This window comes from Medicago truncatula, chromosome 7 (assembly GCF_003473485.1).
Source record: "Medicago truncatula cultivar Jemalong A17 chromosome 7, MtrunA17r5.0-ANR, whole genome shotgun sequence".
Lineage (NCBI taxonomy): Eukaryota > Viridiplantae > Streptophyta > Magnoliopsida > Fabales > Fabaceae > Medicago > Medicago truncatula.
The window spans coordinates 9061815-9082580 of record NC_053048.1 but is presented as its reverse complement, the minus strand read 5'-3'; the positions used below and the strand labels follow the sequence as shown (position 1 = coordinate 9082580).

Here is a 20766-nt window from a genome sequence, read left to right as displayed (position 1 = left end):
TGGCTAAAAAATACAAATCTGCAATTGGAATTGACCTTGGCATAACCTACTCATGTGTGGCTATTTTTTTTTTTTGATGACCGGGATTTGAAACTTGAACTTTGCATATATTATGCATTCTTGCTACCAACTGAGCTAAGCTCGCGAGGACACTCATGTGTTGTTACATATGGTATGGTCAAACTAATTTGGCTGAGATCATGCACACTTGACACACAGCCCTGACACTGAAAAAGTAAAAGCAATTAAAGGTAGTCACATATATTGGTATCATGCCGGTGTCGAACAATAACATGTGGCAGACATTGAACATACTATGTGTGAATATTGTTATTGTAATGTATGGATATTATTATCTTTTCATAAAAAGAAAAAAAAAACGAATATGATTAACTTTTGCTGTAAATTTTTAGATAATTATAAAAAAAATGATTGTTATCCATGGATTTGTGTATATATCCGTAGATATCTTAAAATCTGTAGACACTGATATCATATTATCCACGCCCATGGATATCTATTTACATCCCCTAGTGTCATTACGGGTTTGCGATTTTGGCCTCCTAAGATAAAAAACTACAAAACAGCCCCATAAGTTTTGCAACTGTAGCAGTGTTCAAATTCCTCAAAACGAACAACGAATCCATTGAAGCTTTAAAGTCTCTACTTATGCAGAAACTCGAAGTCGGCGAAGATGAAGAAGCGTTGAAATCCTCAAAACCTTGATCTCGCTACAACCATACAGAACAGATTGGAAATTCATGGCAGCGAGGTTAACCACAGGAAGTTTCTACAACGAAATCTCAAAGCCAAAGCCGTTTTCTTTGAAAGGGTGGCAGTGAAATCGCAAGCTTATTTTCACACACAAGTTTATTTCCATCGAAGTTTCACACACAAGCTTATTTTCCACTATTGAGAATTTTGTGCTTTTGATTTAGATTTTAATTTTGGGGTTGAATGATTAGGAGGCAGTGAGGTTATGACTTCGATTTTTGATTTTGGGTTTGAATGAAAGAGAGGTGGATGTTAGTTGTTGTGAGTTTGGATTATGATAATTTCAGTTTTTAAGAGAGGGAGAAGAATACGAGATTTAGGTAGTGGTTTTGTGAAATTAGTTGTTGTGCAAGTGTTATGGAGGATAAAAACCTGAATTTATTAGTGTTGTTGATGGTAGTAGTTTAGTTATGAGAAGAAGAAGAATATGATGATGATGATGATGATGATGAGTTTTGATGTTGAATTCATGTGTGTTTTGTTTTTCTGATTTTTTTTTTTATGAATGTTAGTTTGAAGATGATGAAAAGTTGAAGGAAGAAGATGAAGGAAAAGGGGAAAAATTAGTTGTAGGTCGATTCACGGTAAGATACAATAGATAAGTATGATCCAACGGTTTTCTTTTTAAATAAAAGAACAGAAGGTTTAAATTAAAAAATTTATTAAGGTATATGGTGGACCACCTACAATTTTGATCCACCTTAAACATTTAGGGTTAAAAACTGACGGAAGGGACCAAAACATATAACATTAGAAAATTTCTATTTAAATAAAAGATCAAAATGTTTAAATTAAAAAATTTATTAAGGTATATGGTGGACCACCTACAATTTTGATTCACCTTAGACATTTAGGGTTAAAAACTGACGGGAGGGACCAAAACATATAACGGTAGAAAATTTAAGGGACCACTTTGAGACGTTTTTTAGTTATGGGACCATTCTGGAACAAAGAATTAAGTTAAGGGACCGGCTGATCAATTAAGCCTAAAAAATAACTGCTATGAGAAAGGAACCGCTAGGTGTTTGTCGCGTTAAAAAAAAATGATTTGGTACTGTATATCAATTTTGAAAACAATAATATTTCAACAAAAATGGAAGTGCCTTAGTGGTTAAAGTTGGATAATGTAAGTATATTATCCCCGGTTTAATTGTAGACTATTTTTTTCATAAAAAATTCTTAGACCCGCCAAAAAAGGCGGGATTAGGGTTTGGGAAGAGTTTTTAACTTTTAGTATTATAAAGATAAAGATAAAGATAAAGATTGATAGTTTAAAGCGAGATATAATAGGTAGGGGTGGCAAAACAAGGCCGACATGTCGGGCTGGCTCGTTTAGCCCGTTATTTATGGCGGGCTGAGTCGAAGTTTTGAACTCGCTTCCAATAGTTGGCTTGCCCCGTTTAAATCATTGAAAAAATGGGGCAGACACGGGTTGGGGTGGGCCGCCCCGCTTAACTTGTTTTCCATTTTTTTTAGATTTATTTTATCTTTTGGATTTATTTTGGTTGTTGGATTTTTTTTACTATTTGTTTTATGTTGACCTATTTTTCTTATTTTGCTATTAGTACGATGTTGAGTTCGATAATTTGTTAATTATCTTGGTTTTACCCGAAATTTATTCGATGCCTATTCTTTTATATTTTTTCACGATAAAAGCAACATATATTTTTTGTAACAATTAAGTTGTAAAATAAATGCATTAGAAAAATTGTTTTTTGGCTCTCTAAAAAAACAAAGTTCTTTGTTTGGCGGGCCGGCCCGCCAAATCGTTTGTCCGCCATTAGACGGGACGTAGTAAGATTTTGGACTCAGTCACCTAATTTGACTCGACTCGTCTCGTCCTATTTTAAGCGGACTTAGATGGAGCGGGCCTAAACGGGGCGTGCCGGCCCGCTTTGTCATCCCTATTAATAGGGGAGGTTGGAGTAAACATAGCAACTTCTTGTATAAAACTCTACTACAGTACCTGCAGCTTGCTTGAAAAGTAAACCCTATTTCTCTGAAATTTCCTATAACTTCGCTAGTTTGGAACCCTATTTCTTGTGTCACCTATATATTTCCATCGCTACAGCGTTGCCGTAAAACCTAGTAAACCAAGGTTAGTATTTACAAACTTAGATGTTTGACTTTTCGGAAACACAAAAAGAACTACTGTTTCAAAATTAGGTTGCTGCAAATTTTGAATTGAGTTTTAAGTTTTTTCAGCTTCTTTTGATTATTTGAACGATCATGGGGATAAAGTACGAAGGACGTGCTATTGGAATAGACCTTGGAACAACCTATTCGTGTGTTGCTGTGTGGCTGGAGAATCACAATCGAGTCGAGATCATCTACAACGACCAAGGAAACAAAACAACACCTTCATTTGTTGCTTTCACTGACGATCAAAGGTTGATTGGTGATGCTGCTAAGAATCAGGCTGCAACCAATCCTGTAAACACTGTTTTTGGTTAATTTCTATTTGTATTCTCTACCAATTACTGTTTGTTGCCTATTAAAAAAAAATTGATTTTGATATTTAATAATTTAGAGATTAATTTTCAGAAGCTTTTAAAACAGAAATTATTGTGTATTTGTTTATCATAATCAAAATATATATATTCTTTTAACAATGGTTTATTGATAAAGATGTTCAAGAATTATATGCAATTGCTATGTTAACTAAACAAATGAAGGATGAGAATTACTACTGATAACTTTCTATTTTCAGATGCAAAGAGATTAATTGGTAGGAAGTTTAGTGATTCAGTTGTTCAAAAAGACATGATGTTGTGGCCATTCAAGGTTATCGCTGGTGTGAACGACAAACTCATGATTAATGTTCAGTACAAGGGTCAGGAGAAGCACTTTTGTGCGGAGGAAATATCATCTATGGTACTTACAAAAATGCGAGAAGTTGCAGAGACATATCTAATGTCACCTGTGAAGAATGCTGTTGTTACAGTGCCTGCATAGTTCAATGATTCTCAGCGAAAAGCCACCATAGATTCCGGTGCCATTGCTGGCCTTAATGTCATTCAGATAATTAATGAACCTACTGCTGCAGCTATTGCATATGGTTTTGACAAGAGAGGTGACTGTGATGGTAAACAAAATATTTTGGTCTTTGATCTTGGTGGTGGTACTTTTGATGTGTCTATCCTTACAATGAAGGGTGATGTCTTTGAAGTAAAAGCCACTTCTGGAAACACTCACCTTGGAGGAGAGGACTTTGATAGCAGAATGGTGAACTACTTTGTAGAGGAGTTCAAAAAGAAGAATAAAGTGGACATTAGTGGTAACCCAAAATCCTTAAGGAGGTTGAGAACTGCCTGTGAGAGGGCAAAGAGGACACTCTCTTTTGCTTTTGTCACCACTGTTGAGGTCGATTCTTTATTTCAGGGAATAGACTTCTGTTCATTAATCACTCGTGCCAGGTTTGAGGAAATGAATATGGATCTTTTTAATGAGTGTATGAAAACTGTTGAGAGTTGTCTTAGCGATTCAAAAATACAGATGAGTGATATTGACGATATTGTTCTTGTGGGTGGTTCGTCTAGGATTCCCAAAGTGCAAGATCTATTGCAAGACCTTTTCCCAAAGAAGGTTTTATACAAGAGTATCAACCCAGATGAGGCTGTTGCTTATGGTGCAGCTCTTCAAGCTGCTGTTTTAAGCAAAGGCTTTAAGAATGTCCCAAACTTGGTGCTGCAAGATGTTACCCCATTGTCACTTGGTATCGCAGTAGATGTTGATCATGTCATGGGTGTAGTGATTCCAAGGAACACTACTGTGCCTCTCAGGAAGACAAAAGGATATGCAACTGGTTGTGACAATGGTGTTGTCTCGATTCGTGTTTACGAGGGTGAGAGAGCAAGAGCGCTAGACAACAATCTGCTTGGTTCGTTCAAACTTTCTTGCCGTCCAGGTGCTCCTCGTGGCACTCCCTTGGAGGTATGTTTTTCAATCAATGAAAATGGCATTTTAACAGTTTCGGCTAAGGAAATATCTTCAGGAAATATGAACCAGATCACCATAAACAATGAAAAAGAAAGATTGTCAACATTTGAAATTAACAAAATGATTGAAGAAGCTGAGAGATACCGTATGGAAGATAAGGAATTTTTAAGGAAGGCCAAAGTAATGAATGATTTGGATTATTGTGTTTACAAAGTGAAGAATGCGTTAAAAAAGAAGGATGTTAATTTAAACCTCTCCCGTGGAGAAAGGGAAAAGATCAACAATGCAACTACCTTGGCAACAAACTTGCTTCATGAGAATAACAAACAGCAGAAAATAGATGTTGTTGAGGATCATCTGAAGGAGCTGGAAATCATGTTGGAAAAGCTTGTAGTCAATACTGGCATTGAGAATAAGCACAAATCTTCTTTTTTAGGATATCTTTTCAATTGATGTCTTCATTTTGAAAGTTCTTAAACATAGTATTTAAGTTAGGAAAAGGTTGTTTTGAACATTTTACTTGATTGTTTCTGTTATGGGTTTTTTCTTTTCGTATTCTAATTTGAGTAGCATATTTGAAAATCATTCTTCCAGAAGATCCTTCTCAGGATTTTTGTGCTCTAGTTAATAATATTTTGTGGTGCTTTAGTTGAGCAAATAATCTTTGTGCTTCTAGTTGATATGTGGTTTGAAACCTTAATCGAGTTAGACATCTTTAAGATGTAGAAATAGTAAATATACTCTTAGTTATATCAGACTAAAGTATGTTACATTATGAAAAGGACATGACATTATTAATACATAAACGAGTATATTATGACTCTGTCGGCAATTTGATTCTACAATTCTGTTTATTTGTTGTCCTCTGCTATGTTACTTCATTGCTGTGAAATCTTGCATTTGTTTTATGATTATATTCATAACTGTTTTTGATGGTGCTGCTAAACATTGACAAGTTCTTGCTTCATTGACAAGTAACTGTATTAGGATTTGTATTTGGTCGTTTATAGATCCAAATTAGGATTTGAATCGGTCCCTTTTCTTAAGAGCTTTAGATGCATAAGTTAATAAAAAGCTTTAGAAAATGTTCAGTGCTGCTGCTAATCATTGCAAGTTCTTGCTTCTTCAAACCTCATGTTTTATACTATTTTACTAACATAGACACTTTAAACTTAAGGACTGAATGCTAATATGTGGAATCCCAAACTTTATTTTAACGTATAAATAAAAAAGATAGATAGTTTGAAGAAATTATAAAGAAACTGTGTCAGTATCAACAATGTAAGCTATCTTTAGTTTTAATTTTCAAAGTAAAACACGGTAGCATCAAATAAATGAGACAAATAAGTCATATTTACCTTATATCACTTAAGAATCAAGTGATTTAAATTTTAGTTTATGGTAAACAAAAAACATAGAAAAGGGAACTTTAACCAAATTTCTTCCAATGGTAGAGAATGTAAATCAAATTATTTAAATAGTAAATAAAAGCAAATAAAAATGGGGGAGTTTGATTTGATTAAGCAAATTATTTAGCAGCTGATTTGATTATAGAAAATTAAAGGATTTTGATTGTAGATTTTAGCGGCAATTAGGACTATTTGAATCCCCTCTTTTGTCTTGTTGGATTAACTCATACAATTATTAATTATGAGTTACGGGTTCATTTAACTAATTAGTTGGGTGGGATCTAACGTCCTTCCTGTTGTCAATTTGGTCCTCAATTTTCCTAAAGATCATACATGTTATACAGAGTATTGGTTACACGCCTGAGGCGTATAGGTGTTATTTTAGCATGCCCGAAGCGCATGAGCGTTTATTCTGTGTGCCCGGGGTGCCTGGCACATGCCCAAGGGAGGCATTAGTACACACCTACGCCACCACCATACAACTACTAACACACAACATTACCACTCTTTCCCTCCCCGTGGTCACCGGCCTTCCCCTTCAAACTCCCCTTTGGACTTTTTCCCTAACATTAATTTCGTATTTTTAATTCCCCTAAAAAAATTGCATATTGTTAATTAATATTTCCACTTGCATCAACAAAAAATTATTATTTAATTTTTTCAATTATGAATATGAGATAAAAATGAGAGAAATTGTGTTACGTTATAATCTCAAGTGTTAAATCCTTGAAAGAAACGCTATAGGTGTGTGACATCAACAATCTATTTTGCTCAAACAAACTTAATTGCTACTCCCTCCGTTCCAAAATACGAAATACATGTAGCAGTCAACCACGGTACACATGTCAATACACAATTTGACCATTTATCTTTAAGGGTCTTGCTAACCAGTGTTCTCAAAGACAATGGTTAAGGAAACTATAAATAGAAAATTTGTCTTAAAAAAATAAGTTTTAACTTTTGATTAAGTAATAATTATACCACTTTTTTATAAAAAAGTCACTTGTTTTGGTTGCTTAACCAATGTCATGAGGGCACAGTTTATCATTTTTCTATGTTTAATTATATATAATAAAAAAATATAAAAAAAATGATATTTTAAAAATATTTTTTGAGACAAATTAAACAACATACATGATAACATTTGTATTTATATATTAGATAAAAAAAAAATGGTAAAAGTAAATTATGTGAATAGTGCACATTGTAAAATTGCGGTATGTATTTTAAAACGGAGATAGTATAAGCAAGTGGTTTGATTTTTTTTGGTGTGTTCAGATAGGTTGTATGCATAAAAAGTGTTTTAATTATAAAAAAAAAAAAACTTATTTCTTTTTATTCTTTTTGGTACAAAAAAAAAAAATTATTTATAGTACAATGAAAAAAAAGATAAGAGTGCTAATTTTAACTTTTTTTTAATAATGCTGACATAGATCATTTAATTGAAATGGCATTATTCTATTGGTTATTGTCTTTTTTTTTTTTGTTCAAGTGCTAATTTTAACATTAAATTTGGCTGAAAAGTAAACACGAGAGATTCCCTAAAAAAAAATTAAAACAAAAATAAAGTAAACTCGAGAGATGTTTATGACATTCCAAATTTGGAAGAATCCAAAAATCACGGAAACATAACGCTCGAGTAATGTTCTCGTACAATCACATTAATATTTCAACATTTTGTTTCTCCTATTTAAGAAAGCGTTATTCAGTGTCAGAACAAAACATAAACATTCTCCTAACCTCTTAAATTTTCTTTATCTTGTTTCGTTGACAGGTTATGGCAAGAAAATACGAGGGACGTGCTGTCGGAATAGACCTCGGAACAACCTATTCATGTGTTGCTGTGTGGCTTGACGATCACAATAGAGTTGAGATTATTCACAATGATCAAGGCAATAGAACTACACCTTCTGTTGTTGCTTTCACTGATTATCAAAGGTTGATTGGCAATGGAGCTGAGAATCAATCTGCTACCAACCCCGAAAACACTGTATTTGGTAAATTTCTATTTTTATTCTCTATTACTTCATGCATTTAGGGTTTGTTTGTTATCTATTTTTTTTAATTGATTTTTGATAATTTAGAGATTAATTTTTTTTTTTTTTTTTTATCATAATGAAAATCACTAGATGCTACTCAAATGTAGTTGTGTCACAATCAATCATTGGCTGATGCGATTACTATAATCCTGTGATTGTGAACCAAAATTTAAAACTTGATTTGCACAAATAAATGATGAGAATTTACTATTAATATCTTTATTATTTTTTTTTTAGATGCTAAGAGGTTAATTGGTAGGAAGTATAGTGATCCTATTGTTCAAAAGGATATCATGTTGTGGCCATTCATGGTTACTTCTGGTGTTAATGACAAACCCATGATTACTGTTAAGTACAAAGGTCAAGAGAAGCAATTTTGTGCTGAGGAAATATCATCTGCGGTTCTTACAAAGATGCGAGAGATTGCAGAGGCATACCTTGGATCACCCGTCAAAAATGTCGTTGTTACTGTGCCGGCATACTTCAATGACTCTCAGCGAAAAGCAACCATAGATGCTGGTGCCATTGCTGGACTTAACGTCATTCGGATACTCAATGAACCTACTGCCGCAGCTATTGCATATGGCCTTGACAAGCGAAGTAACTATGATGGTAAACGGAATATTTTGGTATTTGATCTTGGTGGTGGTACTTTTGATGTGTCTATACTCACAATTAAGGGTGATGTCTTTGACGTAAAAGCCACTGCTGGAAACACGCACCTAGGGGGAGAAGACTTTGATAACAGAATGGTGTACTACTTTGTAGAGGAGTTCAAAAAGAAGAATAAAGTGGAAATTAGCGGTAACCCAAAATCCTTAAGGAGGTTGAGAACTGCCTGTGAGAGGGCAAAAAGGATACTCTCTTTTACTTTTGTCACCACTGTTGAGGTAGATGCTTTATTTATGGGAATCGACTTTTCTTCATCAATCACTCGTGCTAAATTTGAGGAAATTAATATGGACTTTTTCAATGAGTGTATCAATATTGTTGACAGTTGTCTCAGAGATTCAAAGATATACAAGAATGATATTGATGATGTTGTACTCGTGGGTGGCTCGTCTAGGATTCCCAAAGTGCAGGATCTATTGCTAGAGTTTTTCAAGGGGAAGGCTTTGTTTATGAATATCAACCCAGATGAGGCTATTGCATATGGCGCTGCTGTTCAGGCTGCTATTTTGAGTGAAGACTTTAAGAATGTCCCCAACTTGGTGCTACGTGATGTTACCCCATTGTCACTTGGTATCGCAACAGCAACATATTGGGAAAATATCATGGATGTGGTGATTCCTAGGAACACTTCCATCCCTGTCAAAAATACTAAAGGATATTGTACAGCTATAGATAATTGTGGTGCCTCTATTATTGTTTATGAGGGTGAGAGACCAAGAGCTAGTGACAATAATCTGCTTGGTTTATTTACACTTTCTTGCCTTCCAGGTCCCCGTGGTCAGCCCTTGGAGGTATGCTTTTCCATTGATGAAAATGGTATCTTAACTGTTTCTGGTAAGGATATCACCACTGGAATTCTGAACGAGATCACCATCACTAATGAGAAAGAAAGGTTGTCAAAGTTTGAAATTGAAAAAAAGATTGAAGAAGCTGAGAAATACCGTGTGGAAGATATGAAATTTTTGAGGAAGGCCAAAGTAATAAGCGCATTGGATTCTTGTGTTTACAATATAAAGAGTGCTTTGAATATGAAGGATGTTGATCTAATCCTCTCCCCTCAAGAAAGTGAGCAGATCAACAATGCAATTATTGTTGCCATGAATTTGCTCGAAATGAATAAGAATAACCAACATATAGAAATAGATGTTCTTGAGCATCATCTTAAGGAGATGAACAGCATGTTGAACATGTTACTCAAAATTGTGGAAGATATGAAATTTTTAAGGAAGGCCACGGTAATGAGTGCATTGGATTCTTGCGTTAAGAATATAACGAATGCTTTGAATACGAAGGATGTTAATCTAATCATCTCCCCTCAAGAAAGTGAAAAGATCAACAATGCAATTTTTGGGGCCATGAATTTGCTTGATAAGAATAAGAATAACCAACAGATAAATATAGATGTTCTTGAGCATCATCTCAAGGAGCTGACGAACATGTTAAAAATGTTACTCAAAATTGTTTCTCTTTTCTGTCATATTTCCTAGTTTTAGAATAATCCATGAAACTTTGCTTCCAGATCAAGACCCTTCTAAGGATCCTGTGCTCCATTTATCCTTTTTTGATGCTTAACTTGAGCAAATAATCTGTTCTTCAAGTTGATATAATGATATGTGGTTGAATTCTAGTAGAGCTAGATGTCCCTCAAGAATTACTTGACCCATCTTGTTTAAACGCTTAATTAGAGAAGAAACTTTACATTATTACTATTGTTGCTTTTCCCTTCCTGCTTGTAGATTCATCGTTCTTTTTCCACCTGCTGGTCCATTCTAATCAGAAAGTACTGCACTGTAAATAAACACGCCTTTTAAATGAAGTCTTGAAAAAACTGTTTAAGCACTGTAAACGGCGTATATTCGCTGGCTTTATACGTTGAGTGGAAGTGAAGTGCCAATTATTCACGTTAATTTATATTTCTGACTTGAAATTCTCATTAGAAACACTCACCTCTTCACTACTGAATTGAAAACTAAAAAATTGATAGTGAGGTGTGTAGGGCTGTTAAGGTGTGAGAACTCGGAAATTATTCTCTTTTTCATAACTTGCATGCCATTGGAATGTGGAGGTCTTTTAGTTTCTATATATAAACTCTATTCCTTTTAATATGTTTCATTTCCTGTTTCCTGTTGTATGTTGTAAAGTTAGCACCAGAGCTAACGTTATCGGCATTTCATCAAAATATACTAATGGAAAGGCAAGCAACTTATTTATTGTAAGTAAATCATATCATTTATTTGGAACTGTACAAATTTGATAAAATTGTATATTGTTCCTCTTTATTCAAATATAATTCAGGTCTGATTTTATCTTTGTTGGTCCATCCTAATTAATCAGAACGTTATGCAGTGTAATTATTCCCACACCTTTTAAAATAAGTCTATAAAAGATGTTTACCTTTGTAAAGGGAGTAAAATTATTCGTTGACTGCATACATTAGAGTGGAAGTGAACTGATAAATCATCTTGTTAATCTATATTTCTGACTTTAAGTAATCATTAGAAGTATTCCCCTATGTTTATAATTTCGAATTGTATTGACTTCTATTGATTTATAAAGATAAATATCTCGATTGGCCTTAGAATATCTATATTGTGATCAATAGAGGAAGTCATGAAGTTAACAATGCATGTTAGAAGAACATCTCACTTCTTAAACAAATCACAATTTTCCTATTTTTGCAGCATCACTTCTAGAACTTCTTGGTTCCCATAAAAAAAATTAACTAGTCTCTCACTTCTCCATTAACTTCTCAATAAAATCTGTCCTGAACAAAGATAACTACAACACCTTGTCATTTATATACATAAATATAAAAGTTTAAATGTTCTTCATAGTTCTTACACACTTCCTTAGTACCTTTAGTTTAGTTATACACTCAATCATGATATATCTAATAATAATGTAACTTCCTTTGAGTGAAATTACTTTACATACTTAAACATTTGCAGGCGAAGAAGCTGGAAAAGCACGAACAATAATTTCACAAGTTACACCATCAGGATTGCACCCGTTGTCTTCCATTTTTGAGAGTAAGGACAACGCTTCATATAACAAGCTCTCTTTACAAAGCCCAGTAATCATCATAGTACTGTACATCCTAACTTCAAAACGATAGCCTTTAATCGTAAGATTCGGATAAACTTCTTGCGTGTCTTGAAGTCTTCCATTTTTGCATAGTCCATCAACAAGTAGTGTGTATATGAACATATATGGTTCAATTCTATGGTCTTTGATCTTCTTCAATAATGCAATTGCCATGTAAACCTTATGGTTTTTGAACAATGCATCAAATAAAGAAGTGTAAGTGATTATGTCAGCTTGTTGACATCTATCATGCATTCATCTATAAGATCCAAAACAACATATATTTTCTCCGATTTGCAAAGTCCATGAATAAGCGAACTGTAGGTTACAATCTTTTTTTTTTTGAACAAGCTGTAGGTTACAATCTTAAGAGCCAACTTTTTTTTTTTTGAACAGGCTGTAGGTTACAATCTTACTAGCAACAAACCCGTGCTAGGAACGGGCACGTGCTCCGCACAGGTTGGACGTCGAAGTAGGGGTCATATGTCATAGTGAATTGCAATGTTATATGCATTGAGAAATAGAAAAAAGATTAACGATAAAGATGACTTTAATGATAAAAGGGAAATTACATCGACCTTCTTGAGATTTTCTTGAACAACACAAGCACACTGTCTAATTTTATCCAATTTCATTTCAATAACCTTCCAAATACACAATTTAATTTCAGTCATATTGGTTTGATATATCTTGTTTATGTTTTCTCTTTTGGCAATAAGTTGAATGAGGTTGTTTTCTCGCAATGGAGAAACAATAACAATTATTTTTACCAACAAATAAAGTTGAATGAGGTTGTTTACTCGCAATGGAGAAACAATAACAATTATTTTTACCAACAAATAGAATCAAACATCAACAATTAAAGAAGAGACTAAAAGAGAATATAGAGATGGAAGGACGTTGTGGTTGACTAATAAAAAGGAAATAATCATCGATATATCTGTTTTATTAAATTAGAGTTTAAAAATTAAACCACATTGCCAAAGGAACAATGAGTGATCTCTTTAGTTTTGAAAAATCACCAATGTCTTAAGATTGGTTGGAGACTAACTCATCTCTAGTTGTTCAGGTTTTCAAGAAATCTTCTTTGATGTTATGTTCCTTAAAGAATAGATAGGATAATTGCAACATTCTGATTAGACAAATGAACATAATGATCACTCATATCTATAGGAAAGGAAACCATTGTGCTCTCTTTGAACTCTTATATAGTTTGGTTAGACTTGCCCTCCTTTATGAGAGAGCCTTTTGTGAAGAATCTTATGGGATTGCCTAATTGTTGCTTTTTTCTAGATTGGGGAGGTTTTGGCCTAGTCCCCCTCCATTTTTTTGTTCTCTCTCTTATCTAGGTTACATTTTAAAGTTGTATCTCTTTGCTACTCTTACTTTTTGGGAAAAAAGAAGGTTCAAAATTAAGGGAGTTCATACTCGTATAAAGAAGAGTTAATTGCTAAAAAAATAGAATTAACAAAGCTTAAACCACGTTAAATTATAACGGAAGAGTTTGTCATTTTGATAACTAAATAAGGGAGATTAGTGTTTTGTTAGTAAATTATAACTCCATGATTTTTTTTGAAAGATTAATTTGCTCATGTTTTTTTTAAGAATTAATTTGCTCATGATAAAATAATTTGAAATAGTTTTTATTAAATATTATAAAGTGGTAGAAAAAAAATGTGTAAAAATATTATAAATAATCAAGATCTCGTTGATGATAAAAATCTTTTTACGTGTCACGTGTATGCATTGTACAACTATATTATTTAATGACTCATTGGTAATTTATCCAATGTTTTTAATAGTTATACTTCTAAAGTCTATAATAATTAACGATCTAAAACAATGATTTTATTTTTGGTAAAATGAAAAATATTATTTTATAATATCATATTAAGATAAACAAACAGCAATGATAAATTATCTATACAAAACAATCAATTTTGAAAATGTGAAATTTTCTAAAAAAAATAGTTGTATAGTTAATATAAATATTAATCCCGTATAATCTATAAGTGGCAATTATTTTGTAATTTTCTCAAAATTATGTTATTTTATACTTTGAGGTTGTTTTAAGATTTATTGTTGATCCTGTTTTTTTTTATTTTTATAATTATAACAAACACACAAACATTTTTTTTAGAGAGAGAATATAACAAACAAACATATACAATCTTTAAAGTGATTTTTTAAAAGTTATTACAAACCTCATAGGGCCCGTTTGATATGGATTAAAATAAAAATAATTTTGATATTTGATAATATATAAATTTTCGTTAGTGTTTTTAAAAAAAAATAGAATCTATTTTGTTCTTTAGAAAAATCTTTTGTGTTTGTTTATTATAATAAAATATTTTTTATAAAATATAATTTAAATTGTTAAGAATCAACAATATAAAAGAAATTTTTCGCTACAGAATCACATCAATTTTTTGAAAGTTATTTTCTCTCTCATCTAAATAGGATTTTTATTACAAAAGACTCAAAAGGGTAAATATAATATGAGGTGTCCAAAGATTAAGTTGGACAAAATTGTATTTTTGTTAGTCATTAACTTCTGTATTTATTATAGAGAAAAAATTGTTTTAAACTCTTTAGATAATTAGAAGTTGAATTATAGGAAAATTTGTTTTGATTGGGTTTAAGATTAAGTTTATTTATTATTTTAAAAAAGATTAAGTTAGTGTGTTTTATCGAGTGAGTTTATTTTAATTTGTTTGTAAGAGAAAAAAATAGAGGGAGATTGAAACCAAACACACAAAAGGATATAATTGGATATAATTTTGATGACGTGTCAAAATATTTAGAAGGGATAAGATTGTATTTTCGGTAAATATTAAGTTTCATAATTATAGAATAGATAGATGTCCTTATTGAAAAACATAAAATAATTTAAAAATTTTATTATAATTTTTTTAGTGTAGAGACGTATTTAAAAATTCTCAAGTTTCATCTACCAATTAATTAAACCTATTTTAAATTAGTTTTGACTAATCCACAAAAAAAAAAAAAAAAAAAACTTTAGGTAACAAAGAATTAATTTTTTTTTTTTTGTTTTGTTTTTCGAATATATAACAAACAAGGCAAATTATATGGTACACTCAACATTTTGAGTGTACCGGTACACCAAATATTAAAATAATAATTAAATTGATTGTTTTTTGAAGGAAAAATAATTATTTTCTATCATTGACAATTATAATAATTAAATCTTATTTACCAAAAGCGTCAATAAAATAAAATTTACTTTTTTTTGAATTTTTATTGATCATAATGAAGAATATTGATTACTTTTTTATGAGAAAATGTTAAAAATTTAATATAATTCATATAAATAATGAAATGATGTTTTTTTTTTCTTATGAGATGGTGTTTTCTAAAATATAAATAATGACAAATAAAAATTTATTTCATAAAATGATCATTAATTTATAAATAGGCTGTTTAGATAGGCGATGGATGGAATATGGATTGTTTCCAAAATAAAAGGTGTTTTCTGGTTTTGAAGACATCTTATAAGTTAGCGTTGCTCTGAGATTTCTGGTGAATACATCGTATAACACAGTACACGTTAGGGTTCATACTTTAGCTTCTTTTTTTTTTTTGTTGAGTTTTTTGTTTACTTGAAAGATCATGGCGAAAAAACACGAAGGACTTGCAGTGGGAATAGACCTTGGAACAACGTATTCGTGTGTTGCTGTGTGGCTTGATGAACACAATAGAGTTGAGATTATTCACAATGATCAAGGAAACAGAACTACACCTTCTTTTGTTGCTTTCACCGATGATCAAAGGTTGATTGGTGATGCCGCTAAAAATCAGGCTGCTTCTAACCCTACCAACACTGTCTTTGGTAAATTTCTATTCTTTTGTATATACTTTAGTTAATTAATGTTATTATCATGGTTTTAAAAGCGGTTGCAGTTATGCCGCAAATTTTTATGATGGATGTTTTTGTAGTATCAAGTTTGTGTATATTGTGATTAAAACGGCATCAAAAGTATGATGTCGTTACGGTCTAGGTCCAAATTGTAATCCATTAATAATTCTTTTTTTCCAGATGCTAAGAGGTTAATCGGTAGGAAGTTTTTTGATTCTGTTGTTCAGAATGATAAGAAGTTGTGGCCATTCAAGGTCATTGGGGTGAATGACAAACCCATGATTATTGTTAAATACAAGGGTGAAGAGAAGCGTTATTGTGCTGAGGAAATATCATCGATGATCCTCACAAAGATGCGAGAGGTTGCAGAGAAATATTTAATGTCCCCTGTAAAGAATGCAGTTGTTACTGTGCCTGCATACTTCAATGATTATCAGCGAAAAGCCACTATAGATGCCGGGGCCATTGCTGGCCTTAATATCATCCGGATAATCAATGAACCAACAGCTGCTGCTCTCGCATATGGCCTTGACAAGAGAACAAATTGTGCTGAAGAACGAAATATATTCATCTTCGACCTTGGTGGTGGAACTTTTGATGTGTCTCTCCTTACAATTAAGGATAAGGTCTTTCATGTTAAAGCCACCGCTGGAAACACTCACCTCGGAGGAGAGGACTTTGATAGTAGAATGGTGGACCACTTTGCACAAGAATTTAACAAGAAGAACAAGGTGGACATTACTGGAAACTCAAGAGCCTTAAGGAGGTTGAGAACGGCATGCGAGAGAGCAAAAAGGACACTATCTTTTGCTTCTTGCACCACCATTGAATTAGATTCTTTATTTAATGGCATTGACTTTATTTCATCAATCACTCGTGCCAAATTTGACGCAATCAATATGGATCTGTTCATCGAATGTTTGGAAACTGTTGAGAGTTGTCATAATGATGCCAAGATGGACAAGAGTTCTATCCATGATGTTGTTCTTGTTGGTGGCTCCTCTAGAATTCCAAAAGTACAACAGATGCTGAAGGAGTTTTTCAATGAGAAGGAATTATGCGAGAGCATCAACCCTGATGTGGCCGTTGCTTATGGCGCAGCCGTTCAGGCTGCTTTATTATGTGATGGCTTTAAGAATGCTCCAAACTTGGTGTTTCAAGATGTCACCCCATTGTCTCTAGGCCTGGCAATAAAAGGAGATCTGATGACTGTTGTGATTCCTAAGAACACGTCCGTTCCCGTCAAGAAAACACAGACCTATAAGACAACGGAAGATAACCAAGATTCTTCTGTTATTATTGTTTATGAGGGTGAGAGAGCAAGAGCAAGTGACAACAATCTGCTTGGTTCTTTTAATCTTTGGCTCCCAGCTGCTCCTCGTGGTCTTCCACTAGAGGTATGCTTTGACATCAATGAAAATGGAATCTTAGTCGTTTCTGCGAGTGAAAAATCTACTGGTAATAGGACTGAGATTCCAATAACTAATGAAAAAGAAAGATTGTCGTCTCAACAAATTAAAGAAATGACTAGAGAAGCTGAAAATTACCGTATTGAAGATGAGAAATTCCTAAGGAAGGCCAATGTAATGAATGGATTAGACCATTGCATTTATAAGCTGAAGAAAGCTCTAAAGAGGAAGGATGTTAAATTAAATCTCTCATCTAAAGAAAATGACAAGATCAATAATGCAATTACGAAGGCCACAAATCTGCTTGACAGTGATAAACAAAGTGAAATTGATGTTCTGGAAAATCATCTGAAGGAGCTTGATAGTATATTCCAACAAATCATTGGAAGATATGTCTAGTTTTTTGTTTTGACAATTGGTTTTTTAAATTGTTGCGTTGAAACCATCACTTAGGTGCTTATTTTTTCATTTCAGTTATTAGTTATGAAATGCCTCCACTTATTCTATCATCCTTCTTTATAAATTTATCTTCTGGTTTCATGAATTGATTGGAGAAATACATTATTAAAAGTTGATCTAAATTTCTGAATTGAACTTATAATACTTATAAATTGATTGGTTGCAAGATGCAGTGCTACTAAGGTATGGGAAACTATTACCATTTCATAATTTGCATTGATATTATTATATGAAGATAGAATGAGCACTGATTCTATCACTGACAAGCCACTCTCTGTACCATTCTGTACTTGCCAAAAATTTATCTGGTGTGCTCATGTATATTGTCTATTATAGTTGTGTCTGCTTCAAATTGATCTAAAGTCTTGGTAAATAATCAATTTGGTCACTCAAATTAGGCACTCGTATCAACTTAATCCCTTACTTTGTAAACATTTTAGAATAGTTTCCGAATTATCTATATCTTGATCAAGTTAGTCCCTTGATTATTTTCATTCTGTGAAATAACGATATGTTATGTTAAGGGACAAACACACAAATTTTATTATATGGTAAGGAACATACACACTGATCTGAGCTAGGATTTCAAATTAAAAATTTACAATAGATGTGTTGTTCCTCTCTTATTCTATGAAATCTTGAGAAATTTATGTACCTTTGAAAACTTCAGATTCTAGTTGAGATTCAAAATACAGCGCCTTTAGTACCACTCGATAATTTATACATATTATGGGCAAAATGTGTTAGTACAGAGGACAGATGATAATTTATGTCATCGAATAATCTCCTCGACCTCTCTATCGTAACTATTTTCAAGATTTCATAGTGTGCAAATTTAAAATCACTAACAAAGATTTTTTTGGTTGTCCCTCTAGCTTTAAACATAGTTGGAAGCCTGATTTGTCTTTATAGCTATTTAGGTTCTAAAACTTTAGCTTCAAAACTACATACATATATAGAACATGTTTTTTGGAATTGTAGTCTGCATTATAATGTCTCAAAATGTATTCTTCCACTCTGCTCTTATTTAGTCAATGAATGATCAAGTTATCAGTTATCACCTGTTAGCTGGTACATCCTAATCAGAAAGTTCTTGATAAGGATAAACTCACTCTTATTTCTAGACTTAATTTCGTTGATGATTGTAATAGATAAAGTACTAAATCTTATATAGGCAAGATCATTCTAGACTACTTAATGGCAACATAGTGATTCCAATTTTTAATGATAATTTTTACAATTATTTTGACCATTGCTCTCTTGGGCCTCGTATTTGTTGCTTCATTGTTGCTAGTGACCTTGTTCATAACAGTTTTGCACTCTCTTCACCTTTTAAACCATGTTTTCGAAACAAATTAAGCATTGTGAAAGGAAATAGTAAATTTATCCAATTGCTTAATACTTTAAGAAGAAGTGGAGGGATAAATTTTCAGGTTAAATAATATATCTGAATTGAAATGCTCATCATTTAGAAGCATTCACTTGTTCACTGAATTCAAATGTGAAAAACTGGTTGTAAGGTTGTTTTCTTTGCCGGATATATATACCTGTGGTTTGTCATTTTGGGTTATTGATGCCAATCTAGTTGGTATGACTAATCTTTAGTCGGGGACGGACCCAAGTATTCGGTTGTTTAGGCAATGTTTGTACGTAATTTTGAAAAACCAATTTTTTAAGTACCTTGGTCCTCTAAAAAACAAATGATATTGATGCAGCTGTTCAGGCTTCTTTGCTTTGCGAAGGTATTAAGAATGTACCTAATTTGGTGCTGGAAGATGTTACTTCATTGTCTCTTGGTACGACAGTAAAGGAGATATCATGAGTGTAAAGATTCCCAAGAATTCGATCATTTCTGTAAAAAAGAAAGACGTATACCGAACATGCTATGATGACCAACTCAGTGTCTCAATTGAAGTTTATGAGGGTGACACAATGATCGCAAGTGAGAAAAAATTTAGGCTTAATTGCACTTTTCATCCCTATCTTTTACCAATTGTGCGATTTTGCACCCCATGTTATTAAACGAGCGATTTTGCACCCCATCTTTTTCCCCCTTTCTGATTTGAAGGCCCCTATGTGTTTTAGCGATGATGTGTTTGATTTTGATGACATGTCTTCATTTAATTTTTGCCACGTGTGTAAATATAATTTTTAAAAAACAAAAAATTGATTTTGGAAATTAAAAGAAAGGGAAAAAAAATTGGTGACCAAAAAAAAAAAAGGGAAAAATTACATTTACACCGTCTTATGCCTTCTTTCACTTGCTTACCACAATGTAGGTTTCAATCAAGTCATTCAATTTCTTACTGGTTTAAATGATCAGTTTTCTATTGCCAAAAGCCAAGTTCTTTTGATGGATCCTTGACCTTTTCTTAACAAGGTTTACTCTCTAGTGATTCAAGAAGAAAACAAAAATGTTGCAGTTATTCACCCTTCATCTCTTGATGAATCCAATGTTCTTATTGATGCTCTAAATCAAGAAAAACCTATGGTCGGGGTAAAGGTTCTTCTAGTAACAAAAATGGTTCAAGGTTTCGTACCTTTTGCAATAGACATGGCCACGTGGAATAATGTTACTCGAAGCATGGACATCCAAATGTTTCTAAGTTCAATACACTTGGAATAATGTTACTAGAAGCGCGGACATCCAAAAGTAGTGTTCTGTGAATGCTTCTAGTGGTGAAGTTTATGAAGCATCTCATACACTTGGTGCTGGTGAAGTTGTATCAACAATTCCAAATTCTAGTTTTTATCAAGAGAAGTATGACCATCTTTTATCCTTGTTCGAACAAGCAAGTTTACATGCTCCTCCTGCTACATCCAGTTTAAATCAGGTTACTTCTCCTTTGATCAAGGTTCTTCATATGTTGATCTATCCACTTCAGGTATCCAAAGTGCTATTTCATTTTCTTTAAACTCTAATTCTGAATTTTGGATCATTGACTCAGGTGCCAATGATCATATATGTTCTTCCATTCATCTGTTTAGTTCCGTTTACAAAATTAAACCTATCAAATTTTACCAAATGGTATTTTGTCTTAGTTCATTATGCATGTAATATATTCTCTACTTTTCAAACTAAATTTGATATCAGTTTCTAAGCC

At 32.8% G+C, this 20766-nt stretch overlaps 1 protein-coding gene and 1 pseudogene across 1 annotated transcript; both read left to right on the top strand.

The window, feature by feature from the left end:
* Nucleotides 1-3003: 3003 nt before the first annotated feature.
* LOC11440352 (heat shock cognate 70 kDa protein-like) lies at nucleotides 3004-5166 on the top strand (annotated as a pseudogene).
* A 2733-nt stretch (nucleotides 5167-7899) lies between these two features.
* Nucleotides 7900-17602, top strand: LOC11439799 (heat shock cognate 70 kDa protein). The gene is made up of 5 exons (XM_003621961.2): nucleotides 7900-8119; nucleotides 8399-8925; nucleotides 13211-13219; nucleotides 16049-16810; nucleotides 16859-17602. Exons 1-5 carry the CDS (start codon nucleotides 7900-7902, stop codon nucleotides 17600-17602), a joined length of 2262 nt encoding a protein of 753 aa, XP_003622009.2.
* The last annotated feature ends 3164 nt before the right edge of the window (nucleotides 17603-20766 follow it).